The 13649-nt window shown below is 38.0% G+C and overlaps 1 protein-coding gene across 1 annotated transcript in view; it reads left to right on the top strand.

Annotated features, from left to right (window-relative positions):
* The window catches only part of CADPS2 (Ca++-dependent secretion activator 2), a 294288-nt gene that overhangs the window by 59191 nt on the left and 221448 nt on the right, over positions 1 to 13649 (top strand). The window contains exons 4-5 of the mRNA XM_014963349.1: positions 6609 to 6689; positions 8591 to 8827. Of these exons, the coding sequence (XP_014818835.1) occupies positions 6609 to 6689; positions 8591 to 8827 (318 nt within the window). The remainder of the gene's footprint in view (positions 1 to 6608; positions 6690 to 8590; positions 8828 to 13649) is intronic.

Here is a 13649-nt window from a genome sequence, read left to right as displayed (position 1 = left end):
CCAAGAAACAAGAAAGAACTTTTTGTATGCTGTGGGATTATTTGACAAAAAAAAAAAAAAAACAACCAAAAAACCCCCCCCCCCCCCCCCCAAAAATAATTCTGTAGTAGTCAGTAGGAATATGCATTAAAACATATTAATTCAAACTGATATTTGAGCTTTTTGCTGGCACAGTGCTGCAGGAAAACTGAGTGATCAGCTTGCCAATTGTCTCTATTAGAGCAAAATCCATAAGAGAAGGCTGTGAGATTGATGGTGCCATGTGAGAAGTTGTTGGAACACCTCATAGGGGCTTTGGGACTGTAAGCTTTTGAAAGTCTACTTGCTGCAGACAGACTGAAAGTGTTTTCAGTGGTTGCTAAGTTTGTCTTTTGACTTAGAATTAGCTGAAAATAGGTATACTGGTATTCCACAAGAGAAGAAATTTCAAAAAGAGGTGCTTTTTTCTCCCCTTTATTTTAACAATTAACAGATTTTTCTCTCTTTGACATTCTTCCACAGGCGTTTCAGTTAGAGCATCTGCAACATAGAAGCAAAATGTATTTGCCCATCTCTGAGATTATTTGCCCAATCTAGCATTTTTTGTTGTTTATTTGTGTGGACTGGGAAAAGGCGTGAGTTGGGAAGAGGAGAGAGGCAGATTTAGGAACTGAGTTTTTTAAGTTTATCTTTTGCAGAGCTGTGTGGAAAATCCACAGGATTTCACCTTCACCCAGGCAGGGTCAGTTGCCAGCACAGCCATTTGCGTGGCACATGATAGGGCTTTTGCAGGGTGCAGAGAACATGAGAGTTTTTAAATACCATTTTATTAATCTTTTTTATGAATCTGAATTAATCACAGAATCACAGAATCACAGAATTGTAGTGGTTGGAAGGGACCTCAGAGATCCACTATATATGCAAGGAGGAGAACATGTTTTAAATCTGAAGCTGAACAGCATGACCTCCTCTGAAATAGAGGAGTAACTAAATTTTCTTTCCTCTTACAGTTGTGTCTTTCTTGCTGTGAAACAGGAGGCAGAAGGTTTATGAAAAGGTCCAGTAGAAGCCATTTAGACAGCTTCACATGTCCAGCCCTTAAATATATTTTTTTTCCTTCTATAGGAAGAGGAAGCAATTTAATTCTGTAACGACTTTGTTCTTCAGAAGTTAAGTCCTGGGGAATTCATGTCCAAAATTGTCTTCTGTGGAGGACGGGAGTTGGGCGCTCTGTTTCTGGCCTGATTTGGAAGTTGTTCGTCCTCCCACTTTTAGATACTTCGTAGCTGCTAATCTTGGCTCACAAGCCTGGGAAACTTGGGGAATCTCTGCAGGCTGTTTGTTTCAGCGCGCTGTGGCTCCGTAATGCCACTGAGAAGCGCAGACACCTTTCATCTCCTCCCAGCCTGTTGCCTTAGAGCAACCCCACCTGTGTAAAGAGAAGAACTGGAACAAGTCCTGTGGCTCTTGGAGGTGGCAGGTCTGTCTGAAGCAAAGCTCCATATTTTTTTTTGGAGTCAGAGATAAGAGTAACAAGGACAACAGTCTGAAAAACACCTGTATTTGCGTCTGCAGCTTGCTGTTTGCCTGATTGACAACCAAAATTGAGCACTAGGACTTCTCTGGCATTTGCTTTCCCTTCCAGCCTTGCTGCTGGATGCCATTAGTTACGTCCAGAAATCCGTGTATTATTTTTTTTGAGCATTATATAATCACAACATTTTAATCCAAGCCCTTTGCTCCACGTTGACAGCTTTTGCCTTGGCTGTCAGACAGCAGTCAGGGATGGACCCTGCAGGTGCCCTCACGTGGGCATCCACAAATAACCTGTCAGCTCAGCAGGGCCCAGACTCGGTTACGTGTGGCAAAAAGTGGCTGTAAAATAAAAATGGCTATTACTGTCACACGGGGTGAAAAGACTTTGGATTTTGTGTTGCAGAAAAAAGAGCAAGTCTTAAGATACGTGAACTGTCAATATAGTCATTAAACATTGAGAAATGTATATTGCTATGGGCAGGTAGGGGTAATTTCATGTTGATGTTACTGTGAATTAGAAAGCTACAGAGAAACGAATAGAACCTTAATCAAATAGCCACTTGGAGGAACTATCCGTTAGTTTGAGCACTTGTGAATGTAAAGAACAGTAACTTGCAGCAGGTGGGTACTCATCCATACTCAAATTGGTCTTGTTTCTTAGGCAAAGGATATCTGACTGACTTTGTATGTAGAGGAATGCAAATGAGCACCTTGGGCTTTAGTGCAATACCTCTTGGTAGTATTAGTACCTTTTTTACCATAGTGCCGTTGCACATTAACCAGATTTTTTGCCAGTGTACCGTTTTTCTTTTGCACTAAAATACCCAAATATTTTACAGCCTTTTAAGTAATATATATTTTTAAAAAGTTATTATTTAAATAGGAATCAGTCTCTTCCAGCCTTTTAAAATACGTAAATATTAATTCATTCAGATGTATTTCAGTTCTGTGCTGTTTAGGAACACAAATTAAGCAACAGTTTGTCAAGCAAAATATCATGCTATTGATCCAAGTAGTGATTTTTAACTCTGATAAACTTACAGTCTTTCTTAAGTGAGCAAATAATCTGTCGAGTGCAGACTCATGCATATTGAAGAAAGCGAGCAGCATGACCTGAAGATGAGTCTGAAAGCTGAATCTGATTTAGCCTCTGGTAGTGGCTGTTTGTAGCATTTTCAAAGATTCATAACTTGGCCAGAGTTCAGCTGATTTTCGCATATGGGGCTCTGCTAAATTTCAGATCCTTACTTCAAAGCAAGATGGTGCTAGAGCTCTTTGACCAGATGGTCACCATTTTTCTTATTGTGGATAAAGCAGTGTATCATCTTCCCCGGCCTCTTCAGAAGCAATGGAGTGTTTTGGTTGAAGTTGTTAAAGCAGAAATTTGGAGTAGAAAACTTCAGTCTGTCTTTTAGAAGTCAACACTTACATAAGCAACTGAAAACACCATCTAATAAGAATTGTTTGGCAACTTGCACATTGAGGACGTTACCACTCTGTCTCTACTAATACAGAAGTTTGTAATAAAAACGGTTGCCCTTTTCAGAGTGAGAAAAAATAAAGGCAACTTCAAACATTAATGAATAAAAACATTCTTGAATTAATAGCTTGATGTCTAACCGTGGCAGTTTTCTTTTGGAAAGCTGTTTTTATGTAACACCATTGGGAAAAAAAGTTGATGAGCTACCACTTTTTTTTTAAGTAAAAGTGTCTTCTTATTCACCCAGGCATAGTCATTCATAACTACTGATTTTTCTGAAGAAGCTTTTAAAATCCAAATAATCATCTTCGCAAAAAGAAAGGGCACAAGTGTCAAAGCTGTCTTACTCATACTCTTGCTCTGTTGGGAATTTTCCTACTGAATTAGCAAGCCCTCAAAAGGGGAGTCAGTGTCTTTCTGTAGGTCTTGCAAGTTTTGGGGGGCAGATGTATGGCATATATGGGAAACATTGGTTTGTTTGGTCAGGACTTCTAATGTATTTTATACTGTAAACATGTCTCTAGTGTCTGTAGAGCCTTCTGTAGTGAGGTCCCCTGCTGCTAAAATACTGACTAATTGGTTATGTGAGGTTTAAGCAACATGAGAAGCATCCCTAGTGTTGGTACAGTCAGTAAATAGCTATGATATATCTGGGCATGTTTAGTTTGGAGAAGAGGAGGCTGAGGGGGACCTCATTGCCCTCTACAACTACCTGAAAGGAGGTTGTAGAGAGGTGGGTGTTGGCCTCTTCTCCCAAGGGAATAATGACAGGACCAGAGGAAATGGTCTAAAGTTGCGGCAGGGGAGGTTTAGATCAGATATTAGGAAGAATTACTTTACTGAGAGAGTGGCCAGGCACTGGAACAGCCTGCCCAGGGAGGTGGTGGAGTCACCATCCCTGGAGGTATTTAAGAAAAGTGTAGACATGGCTCTTCAGGGTATGCTCTAGTGCCCAAGATTATTGGTTTGTGGGTGGGTGTGATGTGGTGGGGTGTTGTGGTTTTTGTTTTGTTGTTTTTGTTTTGTTGTTGGGGTTTTTTTTTGTGTGTGTATGGTTTGTTGGGAGGTTTTTTGTTGATTTTTTTTTTTTGAGGTTGGACTTGATGATCTCAGAGGTCCCTTCCAACCAGGGTGATTCTGTGATTTATAGCTATAGTATAGATAATACTGCCGTTGCAGAAAGCTGCGATGTTTTTATTAAATTGAATTTATATGTACCTTCTTTTAAAATAATCTCTAAGGCTATAACTTTTTTAAAAAACATGCCTTCGTATTTAAAGGTGGGAAGCATTATGTGATGCTATGTAAATATGAATTATCCTTCAAAAAAGCCCAAACAACAAAACCCCTTTGCTTGAATTTTAAGTATTTACCAATTAGTTATTCTTTTGTAACTAAATTTCAGTTGCAATACTGAGAAGAATCTGAGTTGCTATTCTGCAATATCGTATTTATATTAATTTCTGTGCATAGTGTCATATGCTTTTCTGGTTTTTGTTTAACAGTTTGAAAATTACTGCAATGGTTGTCATAACTGTGTATTGCACAGATGTCTTCGGTACGGGGTTGATCCATGAATAAGGAATTAGGGATAAGGATACACTACACTTAATGTTAACCTTTGTGGCTGAATCCTACCCTTCCAGTGGGTTGTATCAAATGTCTTCCCTATGTAAAAAGTGGACACAACTCACAAATTCCAAATGCCACTTGCATTTTCAGAATCTACTCAGTCTTACTGCTGATGTCACTTCAGATTCAGTAGATCTATAATGTGTTATTGATTACACATTCATAATTGCTGAGTGCTTTGCTTGCAAACTTGGTTTTCGTGCATTTTGTTGAATTTAGAATAAAAACAAGTAGAATGACCTTGCACGGAATGTGATATCAAAGTTACTGTTTTTTCTCATTGTCCCCGCTTCATTTTGCATACTGCAACAATACTAATATCAACAACTTCGCTTCTTATTAGGACGGCTGTGAATGACCTACCAGTCATTCTTGCCTAGCCTCTTTTCTATAAGTAAAGCAGTGTTTCCTAAGTGGAAAAATAATTAAATATCAGTCTTTAAACAAAAGCTTTTGCCTCTACAAATCAGTTAATAATAGAGGCAGTCATTTAAGTTGTGACTTGACACAGGAAAAAGTTTTAGCTTTGTTCTGCTTTCCCATGCCCTCCTTTTTGTAGAAATCAAAATTCAGTCATCAAAATTACCTTCACGCAGATACTTTTCAAACAATTGGCTGTCATGGGATATATTATTAAAATACTGTTGACTTTCTCTTAACCCAAAAAGGAAAAAAAAATCTGTTTTTCATATTAGACTGAATTTTGTACTGATTAAACAAAATAATTGCAAAAATCATGTGGTTGTGATAAAAAGGAAAATAGAAGTTAGAAATATCATTGATGACAAGTTCAATAAGCAGCATCTTACTGTGTTAAGAAATTGGAGAATACAAATTTGGGAATTTCTTTGAAATACTGCAGTTGTGTTCTGAAAGCCTAAAATATTTGCTTTCATCAAGAACGCTCGTGTCATTTATGCTCACAGTCAAACTTGGAGAAGATTTACAGGCATACTTAGCAGGAGGACCCTTCTGCTGTGATCCATCTTCTGCTCTCTAGCTTAAATTTGAGCCTCTTTTAGGGGCACCATCAGGTTTTCTTCTCTTGCTTTCTGGTAGTCTGGATCAGCTCCTGCAAGGATCTTGTGAGACGCCAGATTGCACAGGTGACAGATTGCATCTTCTGTCATCGCTTCCGTACTAGCAGTGGAAAACTTTTCATTCTGTAGCTAAATGTGGTTTGCAGATTTGCATTACACACAATGCTGTAACTGACCTGTAAGCACTGAATAGCGTATTTTTAAATATTTTTTTAAAAAAATTGGAATTTGAAAAGAAAAATGTTTAATTTTCATGAGCTGGGGAGCGTTGCAAAGGAGATGTTGTAATGTATTTGCCCTGATGCGCTGAATAGTGGTCTTACTTAAAAAGCTTAGTTCAATGTAATCAATCGTTACCAAACTAATTATGTGTTCTTTAGCTGAAGATGTTGATTAATTAGAGAACCAATTTATGTGAGTTTACATCCCTAATCAATTTTCAGTGAAGAGTAATTGAGGTACCCTTAAACCTTAGCCACATACTGAATGCACCAGGGTTGTATCAGCATGTCCTGTCATGCCTGTGGTTCGCCCCAGGGACAGAGAGAGCCCTCCACGGGGACTCTGTCCTTGTTTGGCATTTATTCAGGTAAAAAGGCAAGTTGTGCCTGATCTTTTCCAGATGTTTCCCACTTCTTCCTCTTAACCAGCCGTGCAGGTCAGTGCATTGAGGAGAAGCCCCATTTCATCTGCACCCCCACCACCATCAACACCGCTGTTGTGTTGAGGTGAAGAGATGTGTCCTTCCCCTTTACTTCCCTGATTGAAGTCAGATGTTTAGCTATGACTATTCCCTCGGGGTAAAAATACTGGAGGCTCAAAAATTGGATATGCCTTGATGTGAGCAGTTTCTGTTTTGTTTTTGACTACATTACTTGCTATAAAGTTGAAATATAGTGCATGTTTCTCACCATTAACTTAATTTTTGTTCTGCGTCCAAGTTGGATAACGGAGATGAGCAAGCAGCCCAGATCAGACGTGAACTCGATGGGCGACTGCAGTTGGCAGAACAAATGGCAAGAGTAAGTTGTCGCTTTCATGTACCAAAAACATGTAAGATAGTGAGTGGGACAATACATAGTGTGTGTTTCTGGTTTCTGATTCTAAAATGAAGCAGAAGATCATCTGAAAATATAAAAGCTTGGCAGCTCTGATCAAAGTTGTCCAATAATCCTATGTTTCCTCTGTGGCCTTCTTGCCTTTAGCTCCAAGAGTTAAAGTATATTGGAAGCATGTGTGCTATACTCTGTGTGTGCACAGAAAAATGCATATTATATTAATATGATATTACTTGTAAAGCAGTTAAAATTTGCTTGTTTCTTTAAAAAGAAAAAACTATAATTTAGGTCTATGAAGTTCATAAATAACAACTTGGAGGTGTAATCTTCCTAAAAAGCAAATGCTGCCCATAAAATTTTTAAAATAATTTTAAAGCAAGTGAAAATTATGAGCATTATTTAAACTGTTTGTTCATTCCATCTCTAATGTATATGCATACACTGCACATCAGTAGATTTTTTAAAGAAAAAATCTTTTTTTTTTCCTACCAGAACCATTGCTTGAAAATTTTCATGGTTGCCACAGTGTCTACTGCACAGTTTTGCACAGAATAAGCAACTCCATGTCTTAACATGCTACATCCAAGTCAGAAATCAGAGTTTTCATACATACAGTTCTTTTAAAGTACTTAAAATGCAGAATTTTTTGTGAGGAGCCTAATTCTAGCAGCTAGTCCTAATTCTAGCAGCTCTGAGAATTATTAAGATCATTTAAGCCTAAGCAATCAAATGCTGAGAAATATTAATTTTATTCTCAGAGCTCAAAAACAAGGTAAAAAGCTTTTTGATACTGAATTATGTATTCTAGCCTCTTTGTTGGTAAAGAAAAGGGTTTTCAGTGATTACCTGCCTGTGAGAGAATTATTAAACTGCAGACTCAAAAGATCAGCACAGCTCAGGATAAATCTCTGCATTTAGCTTTTTAGTTGCTTTTGAGGTCTCCTTCCTGGTTCCTATAACACATTACTTGCTGATTTTACAGGTTGTTAATTATAAATGAGAAGTTTGTTTTAGCAGAAAAGATAATTTAGCCTTATTAATGGAGGCAAGAACTTTAGAAATATGTTCATCTATGACAGAATAAAATCAATGGGGAATTTGTGCATATATTTGCCCATCTTTCTTCATGTGACCAAATTTAAAGTAGTTGAAATCAAAGTGTGTATGACCTAATGGGTTTTCTACCTAAATCCTAGCCTGGTGCTAGGCTTTTCTAAGATAAACTTTTCTGTGATCCTGTGAAGAGACTACCCAGTGTCTTTTCTCGTGATAAATGCATCCTGAAAATCCATTTTAGCACTCTCAGAATCCAAACCTAAAGGGTGATGTGTACATCAGCGTGATCAGTCCCCGTGGACTTTGTTCCAGGATATATTCCAGTATGTTGCAATCACATTTCCCTATTAGTAGACAGTTCATTTTGTCAATTTATAAAATATTTGAAGGTAACATTAGAGGTATATTGTCCATTGATACACAAATACACGTTTTAGAAATATCTGTGTACATATTCCACCTGGGTTTATGGTTAAATGATTCTGGGTGGGTAAGAGGTTCTGTTTTTACAAATGTCCCTTATGTTATTTTTGATGTGTTCAAATAGATATGTTGTCTGCTGTATTTGAGGAATATGATGGAATTCTCAATTCAAATTACATTCCTTCTTCTCAAAATTAACTGTATTACGAGAGGGGATTAGTCTTCCCATTACTGTTTTAAAGATATGAAGATAGATAGACACTGGAATTAACGCTTTTATTTTTATTATATATTTCTTGGCTGAGAGCAAATCAGTAAATTACGATGATGTATAATGGGGGATGATGTTTTTTTTCCTCCTTAACTTTTAAAATATACCTTCTAAGGAAAGAAAATTCCCCAAATTCGTAACAAGAGAAATGGAGAACATGTACATAGAGGAGCTGCGGTCTTCGGTGAATTTGCTGATGGCAAATTTGGAAAGTCTTCCAGTGTCTAAAGGTGGGCCAGAATTTAAACTGCAGAAGTTGAAGCGATCACAGAATTCTGCGTTCTTGGACATAGGAGATGAAAACGAGGTTCAACTGTCGAAGTCTGATGTGGTCCTGTCCTTCACATTAGAGGTAATCACATATTTCACAGAAAACTTGTTGACAGTTTAAATTCCTAGTATATCTATGTCTTGATACTTCTTTAATATTAGTCCTTCCTTGGTAATTTTAAAATTTTATGTTAAAGAACTAAATTTTTCTTTGTCTCTTTGTTAATTAGGAGTTAGAATACAGCTATATGATGCATTTTCTTCTGTCAGCACTAAAATACATTTGGGTCCACACAGTAATGTGGGCAGTTGAATATCCCACACAAATGTAACTTTAAATGAATTCCAGTACATTAAATACCTAAGTATACTTAGGAACTTAATAATGAAACACTGTTATAATCAGGAACTCATTCATAGAATTTTACAGACAAGTTGTGTTTTCTCACTGAAAGCATTTGAAGAATAAATAACAACAAAAAAAATAGTGGTGGTCATAGCAGACTTTTATAAATTTAAACTAGCTGATTTTTACTGAGATTATTCAGGAAATCTGGTCTATAGGGATGTGGTCCTAATCCATATAGAGCTCAACTGGCTTCAAGAGGAAACCACAAATACTGTTAATTACTTAAACATATCTGATGACAGCATCATAGCTCAGGTCCAATTCCGCAGCTGTGCATATCAGGTAATGCTGATTGCTCTTTCAATAATAACAGAATCAAAACACTTCCCAAGTGTGTATTGTGTATTTGTTGGTCAGGAGGTGCCACGTTTGTGTTACGCACTTGAAATGGCTTTAGTTTGTTTAAGACAACAGATAATGTTACAGAATAAGGATTTAAGTTGTTAAATAGTTTAAAACAAACAAAAAATGTTTCTTTTTTTAAACAATGCTTTTTCTTAAGTGAAATGAGCATCTGCTTTTTTCATGTAATATTGAAAACTCAAATCAATATTTCTTTCCTGTGTCATCAACATACACAAAGAATTGAAAAAATGTCAAAAATGGACAGATGAAAAAGTTTAAATCCTTTGTATAGCAGAGAAATTACTCATCCCACTGTATGCAATTTTAATATTACTAGCTAATAATGTAAAAGCCCAACATCAACTTTCAAAGAGTAGTAAGAGCCATCATTCTGTGTGCCAAAATGTCTTCGTTCATCAAGCATGCAAAACAGGAGTGCAGGCCTTAATAGTGAAGTATATGAAATGATGAAGTAGTTTTATAATCCCTGTGCTGATTCCAGCGCATCACCATCACGTGTGCTCTGTCTGCCTCAAGTGGAATACCAAGTCTGGAATGGTCCATAAATAGCAATAGCAAAGAATAATTCTGAAGCACCTAAAAAGTACCTGAAAAAGTTTCTCGATGATGTTTTCTGTGTTCAAGAAAGTTTGCTTGGTGAGACATGTAAGAAGAATAAACGTTTTCTCTGTGCCTCTAGAGAGAAATATTAAGCATGTACAAAAAATTCTGAGATATTTGGGAGAAAAGCACAGTAAAAGATTGAAATAGTCATGAAATGAAAAATTACAGTAGATTTAATTTCTGTTACATTTGGTGCAGTTTTGCTTTGTTAACAGCCCTTCCCGTCTCACACCAGAAATGCAGGCTATTCGGTCTAGTGAACTTGGGTTTGTGGGTTTTTTTTCCAGTGCTCATTAGAGAAAGCATGTGCATGTTCTGCGAAGTTAGTAATGTACAGTTCATCCTGGGCATGGCAAAAAATGAACATGTTACTCTACAGGTAGCAGTTTTTAGTAGGGCAAATTTTCATTTAAAACATGGTGTTAATCATATAAGTTAAGTTTCTTGCTGGACACGTGCGTGTCTTACTCTTGAGAAGCTAAATCTCAGAGGATATAAGGGCAAAAGGAAACAGCTGAACCGATATTAATTTAGACTGAAATATTGAAGATCTGTTCTTTTTTGATGCAAATGGGAAATTAGAAAATCTGATTTCATTGCAGATAGAATACTTTATTTCTGGAAAGTGTGAAGTCATAAATGCACAATTTCACATTTCTTGAGTAACACATAAACATTTTATGTCTTTTGGGATGTGACAGCTAGATTACAGGGTAACCAGCAAAATCCCCACTGAGGGCTGCTGCACAGGAGCATGAATGAACAGGAAATCTGTAACATGTTGTCATGGTTTAACACCAGCCAGCAACTAAGCCCCACGCAGTCGCTCAATCACGCTTCCTAGTTGGGATGGGGAAGAGAATTGGAAGAGTAAAAGAGAGAAAAAAACCTTGTGGGTGAGTTTAATAGGTAAAGCAAAAGCCACGCACACAAGCAAAGCAAGACAAGGAATTCATTCACTGCTTCCCAAGGGCAGGTAGGAGTTCAGCCATCTCCAGGAACGCAGGGCTCCATCACGTGTAATGGTTATTTGGGAAGACAAAACACCATAACTCCAAACTTTCTCAGCTTCTCTCTTCTTCCCCAGCTTTATACGCTGAGCAGGACGTCACATGGCATGGAATATCCCTTTGGTCAGTTTGGCTCAGCTCTCCCAGCTGTGTCTCCTACCAACGTTTTGTGCCCCCCCACCCTACTCACTGGCGGGGCGGTGTGAGGAACAGAAAAGGCCTTGAGAGCTTAGCAACAACCAAAACACCAGTGTGCTGTCAACACCATTCTCATCCCAAATCCAAAACACAGCACTAACCCAGCTGCCAGCGAGTCTTGGCTCACAAGCCTGGGAAACTTGGGGAATCTCTGCAGGCTGTTTGTTTCAGCGCGCTGTGGCTCCGTAATGCCACTGAGAAGCGCAGACACCTTTCATCTCCTCCCAGCCTGTTGCCTTAGAGCAACCCCACCTGTGTAAAGAGAAGAACTGGAACAAGTCCTGTGGCTCTTGGAGGTGGCAGGTCTGTCTGAAGCAAAGCTCCATATTTTTTTTTGGAGTCAGAGATAAGAGTAACAAGGACAACAGTCTGAAAAACACCTGTATTTGCGTCTGCAGCTTGCTGTTTGCCTGATTGACAACCAAAATTGAGCACTAGGACTTCTCTGGCATTTGCTTTCCCTTCCAGCCTTGCTGCTGGATGCCATTAGTTACGTCCAGAAATCCGTGTATTATTTTTTTTGAGCATTATATAATCACAACATTTTAATCCAAGCCCTTTGCTCCACGTTGACAGCTTTTGCCTTGGCTGTCAGACAGCAGTCAGGGATGGACCCTGCAGGTGCCCTCACGTGGGCATCCACAAATAACCTGTCAGCTCAGCAGGGCCCAGACTCGGTTACGTGTGGCAAAAAGTGGCTGTAAAATAAAAATGGCTATTACTGTCACACGGGGTGAAAAGACTTTGGATTTTGTGTTGCAGAAAAAAGAGCAAGTCTTAAGATACGTGAACTGTCAATATAGTCATTAAACATTGAGAAATGTATATTGCTATGGGCAGGTAGGGGTAATTTCATGTTGATGTTACTGTGAATTAGAAAGCTACAGAGAAACGAATAGAACCTTAATCAAATAGCCACTTGGAGGAACTATCCGTTAGTTTGAGCACTTGTGAATGTAAAGAACAGTAACTTGCAGCAGGTGGGTACTCATCCATACTCAAATTGGTCTTGTTTCTTAGGCAAAGGATATCTGACTGACTTTGTATGTAGAGGAATGCAAATGAGCACCTTGGGCTTTAGTGCAATACCTCTTGGTAGTATTAGTACCTTTTTTACCATAGTGCTGTTGCACATTAACCAGATTTTTTGCCAGTGTACCGTTTTTCTTTTGCACTAAAATACCCAAATATTTTACAGCCTTTTAAGTAATATATATTTTTTAAAAGTTATTATTTAAATAGGAATCAGTCTCTTCCAGCCTTTTAAAATACGTAAATATTAATTCATTCAGATGTATTTCAGTTCTGTGCTGTTTAGGAACACAAATTAAGCAACAGTTTGTCAAGCAAAATATCATGCTATTGATCCAAGTAGTGATTTTTAACTCTGATAAACTTACAGTCTTTCTTAAGTGAGCAAATAATCTGTCGAGTGCAGACTCATGCATATTGAAGAAAGCGAGCAGCATGACCTGAAGATGAGTCTGAAAGCTGAATCTGATTTAGCCTCTGGTAGTGGCTGTTTGTAGCATTTTCAAAGATTCATAACTTGGCCAGAGTTCAGCTGATTTTCGCATATGGGGCTCTGCTAAATTTCAGATCCTTACTTCAAAGCAAGATGGTGCTAGAGCTCTTTGACCAGATGGTCACCATTTTTCTTATTGTGGATAAAGCAGTGTATCATCTTCCCCGGCCTCTTCAGAAGCAATGGAGTGTTTTGGTTGAAGTTGTTAAAGCAGAAATTTGGAGTAGAAAACTTCAGTCTGTCTTTTAGAAGTCAACACTTACATAAGCAACTGAAAACACCATCTAATAAGAATTGTTTGGCAACTTGCACATTGAGGACGTTACCACTCTGTCTCTACTAATACAGAAGTTTGTAATAAAAACGGTTGCCCTTTTCAGAGTGAGAAAAAATAAAGGCAACTTCAAACATTAATGAATAAAAACATTCTTGAATTAATAGCTTGATGTCTAACCGTGGCAGTTTTCTTTTGGAAAGCTGTTTTTATGTAACACCATTGGGAAAAAAAGTTGATGAGCTACCACTTTTTTTTTAAGTAAAAGTGTCTTCTTATTCACCCAGGCATAGTCATTCATAACTACTGATTTTTCTGAAGAAGCTTTTAAAATCCAAATAATCATCTTCGCAAAAAGAAAGGGCACAAGTGTCAAAGCTGTCTTACTCATACTCTTGCTCTGTTGGGAATTTTCCTACTGAATTAGCAAGCCCTCAAAAGGGGAGTCAGTGTCTTTCTGTAGGTCTTGCAAGTTTTGGGGGGCAGATGTATGGCATATATGGGAAACATTGGTTTGTT

Source organism: Calidris pugnax, unplaced genomic scaffold (genome assembly GCF_001431845.1).
Source record: "Calidris pugnax isolate Ruff unplaced genomic scaffold, ASM143184v1 scaffold44, whole genome shotgun sequence".
NCBI lineage: Eukaryota > Metazoa > Chordata > Aves > Charadriiformes > Scolopacidae > Calidris > Calidris pugnax.
This window is presented reverse-complemented; position numbering and strand designations above follow the sequence as displayed.